This window comes from Penaeus monodon, chromosome 11 (assembly GCF_015228065.2).
Source record: "Penaeus monodon isolate SGIC_2016 chromosome 11, NSTDA_Pmon_1, whole genome shotgun sequence".
In the NCBI taxonomy this organism is placed as follows: Eukaryota; Metazoa; Arthropoda; class Malacostraca; order Decapoda; family Penaeidae; genus Penaeus; species Penaeus monodon.
In genome coordinates this window covers 40758420-40776510 of record NC_051396.1, presented here as the reverse complement: position 1 = coordinate 40776510, position 18091 = coordinate 40758420, and the positions used below count along the sequence as shown (strand labels likewise).

General features: G+C 42.6%; 1 protein-coding gene across 1 annotated transcript in view; it reads right to left on the bottom strand.

Moving 5' to 3' along the window:
• LOC119578960 (mitogen-activated protein kinase kinase kinase kinase 4-like) overlaps positions 1-15144 on the bottom strand; it is a gene marked incomplete at its 3' end in the record, with an annotated part of 73864 nt that extends 58720 nt beyond the window's left edge. The window contains 1 exon segment of the mRNA XM_037926643.1: positions 15010-15144. Within this exon segment, the coding sequence (XP_037782571.1) occupies positions 15010-15108 (99 nt within the window).
• Positions 15145-18091: the final 2947 nt, after the last annotated feature.

The following is an 18091-nucleotide window of genomic DNA, read 5'->3' as shown; positions in this document are numbered from 1 at the left end:
CTCCTCCTCCTCCTCCTCCTCCTCCTCCTCCTCCTCCTCCTCCTCCTCCTTCCTCCTCCTCCTTCCTCCTCCTTCCTTCTCCTTCCTCCTCCTTCCTCCTCCTTCCTCCTTCCTCCTCCTTCCTCCTCCTCCCTCCTCCTTCCTCCTCCTTCTCCTCTATATCCTCCTCCCCCTTTTCTCCTACCTCCGCGAATCGGGTGCCAAGTGCATGGCAGCTGATCTATAGCAATAGTTATATTTAAAAGTGGGTCTTGCTACCCGCGTGCACAGTGCAGGTGCCTTAAGCTCCCGGCAACACGGGCGCCGTCACATCTTTGCTAAGGTTCGTATATATAACTCTGCTGTAGTTGTACCGAACGACAGGAGGAAGAACAAGGTCAGAGAGCTTCTTTATTAATTGATTAGCTTGTTCGACCATTTCCTCTCCTCGTCTGCTTTCTTCTCCAACTCACCTTCGGCCAAAAATCATCAATCGTCAATAAGGTCTGCGTGCGTCATTTGCGCCGAGGAGAGAAAAGGTTAATATGTGGGGGTGTACAGGAAGAGGAAGAAGAACAGGAAGGAGGAGAACGAGTGATAGGAAGAGTAGAGAGGAAGCAGATAAGGTGGCTTGCGGTGTTGAAAGCAGAAGCAAAAAACGAAGCAAACCCTGTCGGTGACACTGATCGAAGGCATAAAAAGACGCCGAGATGAAGTCCCCCTTAAAAAGTGCATCGACCCCCCCCCCCCCCAATCCCGCTGCACCTAACCTCGGCAAGCAGGATGGGCCTTCGTACCTCCCTCCCTCCCTCTCTCCTCTCCTCCCTCCCAACCCATCGCCAGACGCGCGGCATCAAACGGCGACGACATGACACACAAAGGCGACAAAGGCGCTGTTAAAATAAGCGGTGACACGCATGCTGGTAGAATTCGCAGAGATTCGGCGCCTCCTCCCGGGGGAGTAAAAACCGCAGCGGAGACTTGGGGAAGGTGGGGGGGGGGGGGACGCGCGGCAGTGAGTACATCACGGGTATATTTAACCTGGGCTTCCTCACGCTGACGGCGGCGGTGATCTTTTCGCACCGACGACGACGATGACGGCGATAGCTGCGACCTGTTCATGACGTCCGTATCTCTCTCTCTCTCACACACACACACACACACACACACACACACACACACACACACACACACACACACACACACACACACACATACACACACACACACACACACACACAAGTTAAATGGAACAAGAATTTACACAATCGAAATGCAAGCAGTAAATCAATTCATTAAAAATAGAAACGAGAAAAGCTCCACATCCTGTTCTGTCTCCTTCCGATGCACAACGCACACGAGAGGCACTCAAAGCCGTGCCATATGGCCCTCCCCCTCGGCAGCGTGTAATCTAAGTGGCCGAGAGAGTATGACTCGCTTTCCGTTCGTGACTCTGGCCTTATCGTGCCACGGCGCCCTTGCCGTTCTTCTCCCTTTCCTCCTTGATTTTAATTATTAATTCCTTCTCCAATCATCATAGTCTTCTGCCTTTATTCTTCGCTGCAACTCTATTCCCTTCTCTATTCTCTGTCTCCTCTTTCCTCCCCTCTCTTTTCCGTTCCCTTCTCACATCCAGACCGTGTGTGGCCAAACACATGTGGCTACAAACACTGCTAGCACGTGATACTCGGTCGAAAAAATAACTAAACATAAAAAAAAAAAAAAAAAAAAAGTTTTTGTGTGTGTGTGTGTGTGTGTGTGTGTGTGTGTGTGTGTGTGTGTGTGTGTGTGTGTGTGTGTGTGTGTGTGTGTGTGAGTGTGTTTTGACCGTAAGAGAAAGAAGGAAGGACGACGGAGTGCGAGGGGAGACAACAAGAAAGCGCGAGGGAAAGAGTTGGAGTCGGAGGAGGAAAGCGTCACGGGACGAGGGTCACGGGGGTTTGGAAGGCGGGGAGGAAGAGGGGAAGACAGGAGTGGGGGGGGGGGGGGGGCTGGAGAACGAGAGCGAGAGAGAGGAAGGGGAGGGGGCAGGAATCCTGGGTAAGGGCAAATAATGACCTTGCGCTCCACCCACTACACGTCCCACCAGAGTTCTCTTTCTCTTTTTCTCTTTCTCCACCTCGCTCGCTCTCTCTCCCTTTCTCCCTCTCGCGCTCTCTCTCCCTTTCTCCCTCTCGCGCTCTCTCTCCCTTTCTCCCTCTCGCTCGCTCTCTCTCCCTTTCTCCCTCTCGCTCGCTCTCTCTCTCCCTTTCTCCCTCTCGCGCTCTCTCTCCCTTTCTCCCTCTCGCGCTCTCTCTCTCCCTTTCTCCCTCTCGCTCTCTCTCTCTCTCCCTTTCTCCCTCTCGCGCTCTCTCTCTCCCTTTCTCCCTCTCGCGCTCTCGCTCTCCCTTCTCCCTCTCGCTCTCTCTCTTTCTCCCTCTCGCGCTCTCTCTCTCCCTTTCTCCCTCTCTCTCGCTCGCTTTCTCTCCCTTTCTCCCTCTCGCTCTCTCGCTCCCCCCTCTCTCACTCTCTCTCTCGCTCCCCCCTCTCTCACTCTCTCTCTCGCTCTCCCCCCCCTCTCTCTCTCGCTCTCCCCCCCCTCTCTCTCTCGCTCTCCCCCCCCTCTCTCCTCGCTCTCCCCTCCCGTCTCTCCCCTCCTCTCTCTCGCTCTCCCCCTCCCTCTCTCTCGCTCTCCCCCTCCCTCGCTCTCGCCCTCCCCCTCCCTCTCTCTCGCTCTCCCCCTCCCTCTCTCTCGCCCTCCCCCTCCCTCGCTCTCGCTCTCCCCCTCCCTCTCTCTCGCTCTCCCCTCCCTCGCTCTCGCTCTCCCCCTCCCTCTCTCTCGCCCTCCCCCTCCCTCGCTCTCGCTCTCCCCCTCCCTCTCTCTCGCTCTCCCCCTCCCCCTCCCTCGCTCTCCCCCTCCCTCTCTCTCGCTCTCCCCCTCCCCCTCCCTCGCTCCCCCCAGACAGGAAGAGAGGAAGAGTGACGAGAGCGGAGGAGGTGGATGGCAACGGTAGCCGCGGGAACCAGGAACCCGACAGTGAAATGCCAGAACAAATGAATCGTCGCAATAAAAGCCGCAATGCAAACAGGGCCAACATATAAAGACGACGGCGACAACACCTCGAACAACATCCAAGCAAAGATAATTAAAAGCAGCAGCAGCGAATAATACACTGAAAACAGCTAAAAATAGCAGCACGAGAAACCAGAACAAAACAACAGCACCAACACAATGCTAACGATGCCACGGCGCTGCTAATTACCATAGATCCCACCAGCATACCAGCGCCAATCACGACCGTCGCCCTTTCGACATCAATCATTAGTGAGGGCGGTCCGAGGGCGCAGACGACGAGGCGGCGGCGGCGGCGACGGCGGGAGTGGTGGTGGAGGGATGGTGTTTGTGGTGGCGGCAGATGAGGACGACGAGGAAGAGTGGGCGAGTAGGTATAAGGAAGGAAAAAAAGGGTGCTGCTCATCTTCTTCCTTATCTCCTTTCCTATTCCCTTCCATTCTTCCTGTATCCCTCTATCACGCCTATCCTTCTCTCCCTCACCCTACCCCCATCTTCCCTCCAAGCCGTCCCTCCCTCTCCCGCCAGCTGCTCTCCTTCCTCCCCCGACTCCTCATGGCAGCCGATGGATGACTCACGGCCGACACGTGATCCCGCCGACACCACGCGTTGCTGCTACCTCGGCAAACGCCCGAGTACTACGCCCGTCTGCGGCTACTACTGCCACAGCTATGCTATCAGTATGACCAGCAGGAACATAGAATTTTTATGGGAATGTTTAAAGGGGGGAGAGAGAGAGAGAGAGAGAGAGAGAGAGAGAGAGAGAGAGAGAGAGAGAGAGAGAGAGAGAGAGAGAGAGAGAGAGAGAGAGAGAGAGAGAGAGAGAAGTGCTCCCAATTACATGCCGCATAGTCTTTGGTCACCGAACCCCTGCTTTAAACGTTATTAACTTGATTCATCTACAAGAGATGCATTTTTTTTGTACCCTTTTCTTACATAATATATCCTGCGGCCCAAAATCTTTCGTTACCACACATTTACATAGCCTGATGATAATTGCAGTTATCTTGATTATTACAAATGTTATCACCAATTTTAATTTTCTTGTCACTATCCCAGTCATCACCACAGGTATCAACATGTATCACTATAATCAAAGATAACCCCAAAATATATTAAAAAATAAAAACACTAAACCCCTGGGGGTTTAAGCATATGCTTAAGGGCATACTGGCGCTTCTCTCCCGCCCCCCGCCTTCGCTCCTTTCCTCCCCTCCCTTCCCCTTTCATCCTCACCAACCCTCCCCGATTAAACCTATCCTCTCTCGCCCTTCCCCAACCCCGCTAAGTGCCTGCGGCCCGTCGCTCGCCCGGGGCTTTGACCTTGAACGGGTCGCATCGGGCTGCCGGGCGACGGGGGAGAAAGGTCACATGACTGGGCTCATGCGTTGGCAAGAGAAAGGTGTTGTCTACTAATGCGCTCCGTACTCTCAACACTACTAATACGATCCCTTCGAAAGTACTAAATTAATAAACAAACAAATAAATAAAAGACTAAAAAATCATTGCAATTATACTAGTCAACAATTAACAGCGCTGATCCTCCCCCTCTCCGTTATGTGCCTCCGAGCCTTCCCTAGCCTGCGTGCCCTCAGCCCAGCACCGGCCAAGCTGAGTGCCGCCAGGATCGCAAGCCTTCCCAAGCATTCCCTTCTAAAACGCGCCCTTCGGAACCTCCTCCTCTCCCCTTCCCTCCCTTCCTGTCTTTTCCCTTTTAATTTTTCCGTGTCTTATTTTTGCCGTTTACCCCTTAACACTCCCATGATTTTCGCAGCTCCCTCCTCCTTTTCCCTCTCCCACTACCTTCCCCCTTTCTCCCTACTCCCACCCTACGTCAGACCCTGATTCAGTCACCCTCCAGTGCCTTCCCCTCACGTTTCCTATCCAATATCCCTTCTCCCATTCACCTCCCTCCCTCCACCCTCCGCCCTTCCCGCCCCCATGAGGGCAGACGTGCCACTGCCTTCACCCGGACTGGACCCTCATCATCCACTGACGGAGGCCAATTACAGGACCATCACCATCATCGTCGCACCGCCGGGCCTCACCCTCCCTCCGCCCTGGCTTGCTTGCTCGCCCCCGCCTCTCTCACCATGCCTCTCGAAACTCTTACATTCACTGTGCACGTTTGTGTATGTATGCATGTATGTGTGTATGGATACATGCAATGTATATACACATATATTTACATGCATACACACACACACACACACACACACACACACACACACACACACACACACACACACACACACACACACACACACATATACATATACATACACATATATACGTATACACATATATACGTATACATATACATACATAATATATCATATACAATATATACTATATATATATATATATATATATATATTATATATATATATATGCATAATATTATATATTATATATAAAATCCCCTCCCCGCACTCCCAACAACCCCTTAATTACGACCCTTCAAAAGGCCCTTAAAATTTCCCCCCTTTTTTTTTTAAATTTTTAAAAGGCCCCCAAAAACCCCATTTTGAAATTTCCCCTTTTCCCTCCCATCCCTTCCCCTTTTCTCCCTCTTGCCCCGACCCTTCCCCTACCCTCCTTCCCTTTCCCCCAAAAAGGGCCCTATCCCAATAACCCTTTCCCCCAAAATTCCCTTTCCTCCCCTTCCAACCCTCCCCTTCCCCCCCCCCGGGGCCAAATTTGCCACTGCTTAAGGGGGCCCCTTTTTAACCCTTAAAAACCTCCCAATGAGTTCGCAGCCCCTCCCCTTTCCCTCCCCCTACCTTCCCCCCCTTTCTCCCTCTCCAACCCTACTCAGGCCCTTGGATTAGATTAGGGGTTTTGGAACGTTTCCCAAACAAATATTTCCCCCCTTTAACCCCCCCACCCCACCCCCCCCCCCCCCCACCACCACCCCAACCCACCTTCTTTATCCATACACCAATTAAGGGAACCATAATACTGAACCCCTTCCCCCTACCTTTTTATTTTTAAATCTAATTTAAATTACATTATTGGGGGGTTTTATATGCTTTAAATTTTATAATAAGGTATATAAATATATATAAATATACACAAACAAAAAAAAAAAAAAAAAAAAAAAAAAAAAAAAAGAGCATAAAATTTTAAATATATATATAAATTTTATAAAATTATAACCTAAATAAAAAAAGGGGAATACAAAAAATAAATATATAAAATTTTAAAATGAATAAATACTATAAAATATATATAAATAATAATATGAAATAAAGAAAAATTTTAATATAAGGATAAAAAAGATAAAAAAATGGAAACAAATTATATATTATATTATAAAATATTATTATTAGAAAGATAATATAAAAAGAAAACAAATACAATAAAAAAAAATATTAGATTACAAAAAATAAAATTTTATAGATATAAAATTAATATTATTATATTTTAATATTTTAATATAAATAAATAAATTTTAATGTATAATTAATATAATATATAAAAATAAAATTTTAGAAAATATATAATATATATATTTTGGCATAAAATTTAAAATTATAATATATATTATAATATAATATATAAAAAATATCTATAGTTTAAAAATTTTTTTAAAAAATAAAATATATTATACAAAAATATATATATTATCTATAAATTAAAATAAATATATATATATTTTTTTCCCTTTTAAAAATTAAAAATTATAGTAAAATTCTATATTTTTATTATATATATTATGTATGCATTATATATATATTAAAAATAATTATTCTAAAAATATTAAATAATATAAATATGCAACATAAATAAATATTAATAATATTATATATTATTATTATAAAATTTATTTTATTATTATAATATATATAATCTAAAAATATATAAAAATATATATATATATAATATATATAAATATAGATTCCCTATTTTATTAATTTTATATAATATATATAATATATAATAATATAAAAATATATTTATGTATGCATATTTAATAATATATTATAAAATTTTAAAATATATATAATTTTAATTAATATATCCCAATAAATTAAATTATCATATATATTTTTTTAATATAATATAATTATATAATTATTTTTTACCCTATATATATATAAAAATATATTTTAAATTATTTATATATATATATATAAAAAAATTATATAAATATATATTATATAAGATTTCTATATATTTTATAAAATATTTTAAAAATAATTTTTATATATATAAATATATAAATATATTTATAAAAATATTTTATAATAAAAATAAATAAAAAATTATATTAATTATATATAAAATATATACTATATATATAAAATATAAAAAATATATATAAAATTAAATATATATATAATATATATAAAAAAAAATTTATATATATAAAATATATATATAAATAAATTTTAATTAATATAATTACATAAAAATATATTTATAAAAATATATATTAATATATATATATTTTAATTTTAATAAATCATAATTTTATAAAAATTAATAAATTTAAATATAATATATAATTTTTATAATATTAAAAAAGTAAAATAAATATATAAAAAAATAAATACATATCTAAATAGAAAAAGAAAGAAATAAATAATAAATAATAAAATTATATATAAAAAAAAAATTTAATATATATAATAAATAAATTTTTTAAAATAAAATTATAAAATTTTAAAATATAATTATTATAATATATATAATATATAAAAATATAAATATAAAATTTTTTTAAATTAATATTTAAAATATATATATAAATTTTAAAAAAATTTTATATATATTTTAAATAAATATATATTTTTAAAATATTTTATATATAAAAAAAAAAATAAAAATTTTTCCCCTTTAATAAAAATATATATAATAAAAAATTATAAATAAAGAAAAAAACATACAATATTAATATATATAATATATTATATATAATATTATAAAAAAATTTATAATATATTAAAATAGCAAAAAATTTTGGCTATAAATAAAAAAAAGAAAAATAATAAATATAAAATATATTTTATATATATATAAAATATATATTTTTATAGTTTAAGTTTTAAAAATAAATATATATATATATAATAAAAATAAATATATATAAAATATAAATTATATATAAATATATAAAAAACAAAATATAATATTAAAATAAATAATAAAAATATAAAAAATTTAAAAATAATAAAAATATATAATATTATTTTATATATTTTTAATTTTTTATAATTTTATATATAATTTATATATTTATTTTTTAAAATAAAATATATTTTTTATATATATAAAATATATATTTTATATTATATATATTTATATATTTTATTTTTTTATACATAATTTTTAAAATTTAAAAAATATATAAATAATAAATAATAATAAAAAAAATTTAATTTCCTATATAAAATAAAAAATATATTATATATATATAAAATTTAAAATAGAAAAAATTATATATAATAAATAATAAAAAATTAAATATATTATTATTAATAATAATATTATTATATAAAATATAAATATAAATTTTTTTTAATATATAAATATATATAATATATAAAATATATATAGAAAAATCTAAAATATATAAATATATATATATAATTAAAATTATATAATATATATAAATATAATTATAATTTATAATAATGCATCCATATATTATATATAAAAAAATATTATATTTTATAAATATATATATCTTTTATGCAAACATATATTTTATATTATTATTTATTTTATATATAATATAAAATATTTTAAAATATATTTATTATTATATATAATTCCCAAAAATAAAATAAAATTTTATAATTTTATCTATATATTAAATAATATATTTTAAATATATAAAAATATATATAAGTATGCTTTGTTATTTATATTTTAATATTATAATATATATAATAAAATATTTTATAATATTATGTAGCACACATCATAAATGTATATATACACCTACATATAAAATTATCCCTATATATGCACACATCCCTAATAAATATAGAAAAACTATACAAAATATCCCACACATAAAATAACTACATACACCAAAACCCATAAATCCCAATATTCCCTTTAAAAAACCCCACACACACACAAACACACACCCCACACACACAAGCACAAAACATACATACATTGAAAAATTTTAATAGAAGATAAATTTTAAATATGATTTTAATATATATATAAAGGGATATATATATATTAATATATATATTAAGATAAATATATATATATATATGAAATATAAAAATATATATAATAAAAAATAAAAGAGGAAAATAAAGTAATATATAATTTATAGATATATAAGGATATATATATAAAGGAAAATATATATAAAAATAAAAAAAAAAGGGTATAAAGATAAAGTAAATAAAATATATATAATATTAAAATTATAATATATAAATCTAAAATATATCTTTTTTAATATATAAAATGTATGTATGTATGTCCCTTGTATGTGTGGTTTTGTGTTTTGTGTGTGTGTGGGGTGTGTGAGTGTGGGGTTATAGTGTGTGTGTGTGTGTGGGTGTGGGGTGTGGGGTGTGTGTGTGGTTGCTTTGTGCGTGGCGTGTGCGTGGGTGTGTGTGTTTGTGGGTGGTTTTGTGGGTGTGCGTGTTTTGGTGTGTGTGTGTGTTTTGTGGGGTGTGTGTGGTGTGTGTTGTGTGTGGTGTGTGCGTGCGTATATAAGTATGTGTACACAGACTTAAAGCCCACTCCCGCCCAGCTGGCGCGCCGGGCGACGCTGCCTCTAGCCCCGACGGGCCGGGGCACATGCGGGGCGTCCTTAGCATCACGTGCTCGCACATGTCCTCGCCTCTTCCCCCCCCCCCCCTCCTCCTCCCGCCCCCCCCCCCCCCCCCCCCCCCCCCCCCCCGGGGGTGGGGGTTTTTGGCCCGGGCCGGTCCCCCAAAAAAAACAAAAATTTTCCCTTTTCCTTTTAACCCCCAATTTCCCAAAAAAAAGGTTTTGGGGGGGGGGGGAAAAGGGAAAAGGGGAAAGGGGGGGGGGGAGGGGGGGGGAGGAAAAGGGGAGAGAAAGGAAAAAAAAAACCCAAAAAAAAAAAAAGGGGGGGGTTTTTTTTTTTTTTTTCCCAAACCCCTTTTTAAATTCAAAAAAGAAACCCCCCAAAACAAAAAAAAGGGAAAAAAATTTTTTCCCCCCGGGCCCCGGCCCCCCGGCCCCCCCCCCCCCCCCCCCCGCCCCCCCCCCCCCCCCGGGGAGCCCAACCCCGGGGGCCCAAGGGGGGGAAAAGGGGGGGAAGAAACCCCAAGGAATTTTTTCCCGGGGGGGGGGGGAGGGCGGGGGGGGGGGGCCCCCGGGGCCCCCCTCCAAAACCCCCCCCCCCCCTTTTTTTTCCTTTTTCTCTTTTTTTTTTCCTTTTTTTTTTTTAAATTTTAAAAAAAAAAAAATTAAAAAAAATTTTTTAAAAAAAAAAATTTTAAAAATTTAAAAAAACAAAGAAAAAAAATTTTCCCCCCCCAAACCCCCCCCCTTTTTCCCCTCTCCCCCCCCTTTCCCCCCCCCCCCCCCCCCCCCCCCCCCCCCCCCCCCCCCCCCCCCCCCCCCCAAAACCCCCCCCAAACCCCCCCAAAAAAAAAAAAAAAACCCCCCCCCCGGGGGGGGGGGGGGGGGGGAAAAAGGGGGGGGGAACCCGGGGTTAAAAAGGGGGGGGGGGGGGGGGGGGTTTTTTTCCCCCCTTCCCCCCCCAAAAACCCCCCGGGGGGGGCCCGAAAAAAAAAAGGGGGGGGGAAAAGGGGGAAAAAAAAAAAAGGGGGGAGAAAGGGGGGGAAAAAGAGGAGAAGGGGAGAAAAAGGGGAGAGGAAAAGAGGGGGAAAAAAAAAGAGAGGGAGAAAGAGAAAAGGGGGGAAAAAAAAAGAGGGGGGGGGAAAAAAGGGGGGGAAAAAAGAGAAAAAAAGAGAGAAAGGGGGGAGAAAAGAAGAGGGGGGGGGGAAAGGGGGGGGAGAGGGGGAAAAAAAAAAAAAAAGGGGGGGGGAAAAAAAAAAAAAAAGAGAGAGAGAGAGGGGGAAAAAAAGGGGGGGAAAAGGGGGGGGGGGGGGGGAAAAAGGGGGGGGGGGGAGAGGGAGGGGGGGAGGGAAAAGGGGAGAAGGGGGGAAAGGGAGAGAGAAAGAGAGGGGGGGAGAGGGGGGAAAAAAAAAAAGGGGGGGAAAAAGGGGGGGGAAAAAAGAGGGAAGGGGGGAGGGGGAAAAAAAAGGGGGGGGAAAAAGGGGGGAGAGAAAGGGGGGGGAGGGGAAAAAGAAGGGGAAAAAGGGGGGGGGGGAAAAAGGGGGGGGGGGGGGGAGGAAAAAAAAGGGAAAAAAAAAAAAAGAAAAAAGGGGGAATTGGAAAAAAAAAAAAAAAAAAAAAAAGAAAAGGAAAAAAAGGGGGGGAAAAAAAAAAAAATTTGGGGGGGGAAAAAAAATAAAAAAAAGGGGGAGGGGAAAAAAAAAAAAAAAAAGGGAAGGAAAAAAAAAACCCCCCAAAAAAAAAAACCCCCCAAAAAAAAAAAATTTTTTTTTTTTCCCCCCCTTTTTTCCCCCAAAAAAAAAAAAAAAAAAAAAAATTTCCCCCCCCTTTTTTTAAAAAAAATTTTTTCCCCCCCGGGGGAAAAAAAAATTTTTTGGGGGGGTTTTTTTTTGGGGGGGGGGGAAAAAAAAAAGGGGAAAAAAAAAAAAAAAAAAAAAGGGGGGGGGGGGAAAAAAAACCCCAAAAAAAACCCCCCCCCCGGGGGCCCCCGGGAAAAAAAAAAAACTTTTAAAAAAAGGTTTTGGCCGGGGAAATTTAAAAAATTCCCCCGCCCCGGGAAAAAGGAAAAAAAACCCCCCAAAAAAAAGGGGGGGAAAAAAAAAAAAAAAAAAAAAAAGGGGGAAAAAAAAAAAAGGGGGAGGGAAAAAAGGGTAAAAAAAAGGGGGGAAAAAGGGGGGGGGAAAAAAAAAAAGGGGGGGGGAAAAAAAACCCCCCCCCTTTTTTTTTTCCTTTTTTTTTTCCCCCCCCCTTTTTAATTTTAAAAAAAAAAAAACCCCCCCCCCCCCCAATTTTCCCTTCCCAAAAATTTTTTTTTTCCCCCCCCCCCCCCTTTTAAAAAAAAATTTTTTAAAAAAATTTTTTTTTCCTTTTCCCTTTTTTCCTTTTTTTTTTAAAAAATTTTTTTTGGGGAAGGGGCCCCCTTTCTACCGCCCTTACGCTGATGCTGCTGGTTGTTTGCACGTATGCTCTTGGATGCAAGTCTTAATACATCACGGTAACTATAATGACCTGTTGGCTTTTTACATCGTAACGCCTGACTTTATTAGACAAAGGGGTACGTCATCTCTGAGGGTAGGGCGGAGGAGAGACAAGGAGACGGAAAGACAGAGGGAGGCGAGGGCGAGTGAGAGAGAACGGAGAGAGAAAGGAAAATAATTCACTGGACAGACATATATACAAATGGGCAGAGGAAGCCTTGTACTCGACTTTGAGTTTCTTTTACCCAAACTCTCCATTCCAATGTACATAAATTTGCAACCCAAAAGCAACATCCAAAATGCACAGAAATACTAATGAATGCGGCCTTATCAGCCACAGCGACGCCCAGACGCCCTCCCGCGCCCGTCCACCCGGACGAGCTTAACGCGACGTCCGCCCTTCGGCAAGATGCCCTTCCGCCGCAGCCCAACAGCTGGAGCAGCCGAGCGGCCCGGGAGACGCATGGGGAGCGCAAGCAGCCTCTAGAGAGGGATCGAAACTTCATAGCAACTTGTTGGGTTCACCGAGGACGCGGGGAGGGGGGGGGGAGCGAGCGTGGCGCCGTCAAGTGACCCACCGCCTGGCACGACAGCCAAACTGATTCCTCATTCTGGAGTTTCTCTTGTTTTTTTTCTCATTCTCATTTCCTCCTGCTCTTCGTCCTCTTGCAATTCAAACACTTAAGAAAAAAAGTAATAGAACTTTTTATCGACTAAAGCTGAAATCTGCACATATACATACACAAAACATAACATCATGCCAAACCATACAGACAAACAAAGCAAACAAGAATTCTCTCTCTCTCCTCTCCCTCCCTCCCTCCCTCCTCTCTCTCTCTCTCTCTCTCTCTCTCTCTCTCTCTCTCTCTCTCTCTCTCTCTCTCACACACACACACACACACACACACACACACACACACACACACACACACACACCGCACTTATCGTCCTTGCTGAGGGAACAGAAGAAAAGAGGCGGTGCCAGAGGAGGGCGACGTGAGAAGGGGAGGGGGGGGGAGGGAGGCTGAGGTCATGTCACGGAAGTGCCCAGCCACACTTCCGCGCTCAAGGAACTCGCTCGCTCGGGCTTTCTTCCTGCTTCTGGCTCTCGCTTACCCTCTTATCCACTCCCTCGGACGGAAATAAGAGAGAGTAATAAGAACAGCGAGAGAGAGAGGAAGGAAGGAGAGAGAGAGAGAGAGAGAGAGAGAGAGAGAGAGAGAGAGAGAGAGAGAGAGAGAGAGAGAGAGAGAGAGAGAGAGAGAGAGGAAGAGAAAGGGGAGAGAGAGAAAGAAGAGAGAGAGAGAAGAGGAGAGAGAGAGAGGAGAGGAGGGGGAGAGAGAGAGAAGGGGAGAGAGAGGAGAGAGAGAGAGAGAAGAGAGAGATGAGAGAGAGAGAGAGAGAGAGAGAGAGAAAGAGGTGAGACAGAGTGAGTGAGTGAGTGAGTGAGTGAGTAGAGAGAGAGAGAGAGAGAGAGAGAGAGAGAGAGGAAAGAGAAAGAGAAAGAGAAAGAGAAAGAGAGAGAGAGAGAGAGAGAGAGAGAGAAACAAGGTAATTGAAAATAGAAGCGACCTGTATTTCAGGCACTGAAAGCATAGACAAAACAAAAACAAAAATACAGGATATACAAAACAGGAATAAAGCGAGAAGGAAATGTTGCAAAAAATAGCAAAAAGAACAGGAACAAGAACAACATGAATAAGATCAAGATTAAGATTCAGGTTAACAAAAATAAAATAAATAAAAAATCAAGATCAAAGGAAGAGAAAAGGAAAAAACAAAGGGGAGGGAGATACAGATGAAGATACGCGATAAACAAAGACAGATAAATGATGGATGGAGAGGGGAGAAACGTTAGCAGAAAAAGCAGCAAGCGGCCGTATTTCGAAAACCAAAACACTTGCAAAAAGTCAACATAACAACGACATCAACCCACCAGCGAGCCACATGTACCCGCGAAGGCAAAATTATTCATCCCCATCTTCATCGCTACGAACCTTGACGTCGACTCTCTCTCTCTCTCTCTCTCTCTCTCTCTCTCTCTCTCTCTCTCTCTCTCTCTCTCTCTCTCTCTCTCTCTCTCCATTCATCATAACAACTACCTTCTCCTATCTCCTCTTCATCTTTATCTCTATCTCAAGTCCAAGCTCCTTTTATCTCTCTCTCTATCGTTCCCTTTTCCCTCCTCTCATCTGACTCTCACTCTTCTCTCTACTACGTTTTGTTGCTCCCGTTCCTTCTCTTTGTTTCTCTCCCGCTCTTTTTTCTCTCTCATATATCCTTTATGTATGCCGTAAGCCGGTCCCTCCCTCCCTCCCTCCTCCCTCCCTTCCTCCCTCCCTCCCTTTCTCTCGCTAGCCTCCTTGATCCCTATGCAGGCTTGCTGGCACTTCATGCACTCAGTGCCATTTCCCTGCCCAGGCGAAACTGAGGGAGTGCCAGACATGACAGCGATAGAGTGATGCTGGTTAGTGTCTGACACTCCATAAAGAGAACTTTAAATGTGAAAGAAAGAGGAAATGCAGAGGGTAATGATAGGATGGAAAAAAGGAGGGGAAGGGAAAAGGAGGAAGAAAGGTAGAAGAGGAAGAAGCAGAATTAAAAGGACAGACGATAGGGGGGGGGAGGGAAAGCAAAAGGAGAAAAAGACGAAAGGGGTATGAAGGGAGAGGCGAAAGGGAAAGGGGGAAGGAAAGAGGAAAAAAGAAGGGAAAACAACAAACACAGCAGAAACGCAATTATCCAACTTACCTTGTAAACTTGACCGTATGTTCCATTGCCAACGACTTCTATTAGATCGAAAATTCCAGCTGGGTCCTGAAAGACAAAGGAAAATACATTAGACGACATACAAATAAAATCAACAAGAACAGAACACAAACAATTCAGCAATTCAAAACCAAACCGATGAAACCACAACAAAAATCCTTCGCTCTGCACTACACATGTCCTGCTATAAATAAGTAACGGCATTTAAAGCGTCAGTGTGTGCACCCAATTTCATGTACACGTGATATTGTGTACACGCCCACTGCTTTTCGAATAACAGCAAGGGCGTGGGCGTGGGGGCGTAGCGGTGGGCGTGTGCGAGCCTGGTAAGTGACAGATGAAGGTCAGAAGGCCAGTGTGAAATAAGAGGGAAGGAGGAGGAGGAGGAGGAGGAGGAGGAGGGAGGAGGAGGAGGAGGAGGAGGAGGAGGAGGAGGAGGAGGGAGGAGGAGGAGGAGGGAGGAGGAGGAGGAGGAGGAGGAGGAGGAGGAGGAGGAGGAGGAGGAGGGAGGAGGAGGAGGAGGGAGGAGGAGGAGGAGGAGGAGGAGGAGGAGGAGGAGGAGGAGGAGGAGGAGGGGGAGGAGGGGGGAGGAGGAGGTGGAGGTGGAGGGGGAGGAGCGGGAGAAGAGGAGGAAGAAGTAAAGAAGGAAAGGGTTGTGACTGAAGAGAAAGAATGACACAACAGGAAAGGAGAAGGAAGACAACAGGGGTGGAAGAGAGCGACTGTGAGAGGGAGAGAGCAGATGTAAGGTGGAGAACACGAAAATGAGAGAGGGAAGGGAGAGAACACGAAAATGAGAGAGGGAAGGGAGAGAACACGAAAATGAGAGAGGGAAGGGAGAGAACACGAAAATGAGTGAGGGAAGGGAGAGAACACGAAAATGAGAGAGGGAAGGGAGAGAACATGAGGGAAAAGAAAAGAAAGGGGAGAAGAGATAATGAGAGAGGAGCCCGAGAGAGCACGAGAGAGCGCGTTAAGGGAGAGAGGGGAGGAGGAAGTGGCTCCCTCGCACCTTGCCACGTGAACCTCTCTCAACGCTGCTACAATATTCAGACGGGAATGAGTGGGAGGCAGCCCCACTCCCTCCTCCAGTCCCCGATCTTTCTTGCTCTTTCGCACAAAGGCGCACACGCAGACACGGGCACAATGCCATTTGTTTTCTCCGCAATGGTATATTTCCACTTTAATTACCTTTATACATCAACTGGTCGTCGAAGACAAAGAATATTCAAACCAAAGCAGCGGTCAAACCATTTTCTTAGAGGCGATCCCTTCCAACCAACTGCCACAGAAGGCTGTCAAACACTGACATAGGTGAGTAAAAGAGGGAAGTGCGGCAAGACGGACGGAGGAGAAAGAGAGGGGGAGATAGGAGTGGAAACAGAGGAAGGGAGGAAGGAAGAGAGGAAGGGATGGGAAGGAGGGGTAAGGTCTAAAGAGAAATATATGTATAGTGAGACGGAGATAGAAATAGAGACAAATAGATAAATAGATAGAGAGAGAGAGACAGACAGACAGACTTAATAACTCTGAGATGTTTATTCTATACTTTACTATACACTTTGTACCAAGCGTACATATACAAAGAACAAACTAACACACCTAAAGAAACAGGGTATACGTAAAAAAAACATCAGTAACACAAAAGGAGACAAGTTCTGAAACCTAAGGTACATACAAACACAAAGACCTTCGCGCACACACACACCCCACCTCACCCTTACAAAGACATTTAACCGCTAACGAGAATCATAACCACAAACAAACAAACTCGTCCCCCCTTCCCTCAATCCCTTCCTCCTCTGCTCCCAAACATACAAGACGGGTTGGAAGGCCGCGCGCCACTGCCCGAGAGGAGAGAAGGAGCAACAGCAGCGACAGGCAAAAAAGAGAAAGCAAGGATGAGGGAGAGGGAGAGGGAGAGAGAGGGAGACAGGAAGGGAGGGGGAGGGAGAGAGAGAGGGAGACAGGAAGGGAGGGAGAGAGGAAAGGAGGGGCAGGGAAGTGGAGAGCCAGAGAGGCATGGAGGCTGGGAGGGAAAGAGGAAGGGAGAAGGAGGGAAGTGGACAGCCAAAGAGGCATGGAGGCTGAGAGAGAGACGATGAGGACGCAAGGTTGGGAGGCAGGCCGGAGAAATGAGTCAGCAAGATGAGGCTGAGAAGAGTTGAGGGGGGAAGGTCTTGGAGGGGGGGTAGGGAAGGAGGAGAGGAGGGAAATGGTGAGCGAGGCGTAAAAATGAACAGGTGCGGAGAGGGGGACAGACGAAAAATGAGACAACGGATTGACGATAAATAAAGTAAGGAGAGAGGGAGAGAGAGAGGGAGAGGGAGAGAGAGGGAGAGAGAGGGAGAGAGAGAGAGAGAGAGAGAGAGAGAGAGAGAGAGAGAGAGAGAGAGAGAGAGAGAGAGAGAGAGAGAGAGAGAGAGAGAGAGAGAGAGAGAGAGAGACAGAGAGAGAGAGAGAGAGGGGGAGAGAGAGAGAGAGAGAGAGGGGGAGAGGGAGAGAGAGGGGAGAGGGAGAGGGAGAGGGAGAGGGAGAGAGAGAGAGGAGAGAGAGAGGAGATGAGAGAAGACAGGAGAGGAGAGAAGACAGGAGAGGAGTGAGTGAATAAGAGGAAGAATTACATACAAACATCCACACACACATACACACACACACACACACACACACACACACACACACACACACACACACACACACACACACACACACACACACACACACACACATACACACACACAGAGGGAGAGAGAGAGAGGAGGGGAGAGGGGAGAGAGAGAGAGAGAGAGAGAGAGAGAGAGAGGAGAGGGAGAGGGAGAGGGAGAGGGAGAGGAGAGAGAGAGAGAGAGAGAGAGAGAGAGAGAGAGAGAGAGAGAGAGAGGGAGAGGGAGAGGGAGAGGGAGAGGGGGAGAGAGAGATAGAGAGGGAGGGGGGAGCGGGCAGAGTTATGAGTCTGTGAAGTGGGGAGTAAGGAGGAAGCAAGAGGGAGGGAAGGAAAGGAAGGGGGTGGGGGAGGCACTGGTAGTCTTGTGGTTCCTCATGATGATGGGGTGTTAGCGTCATC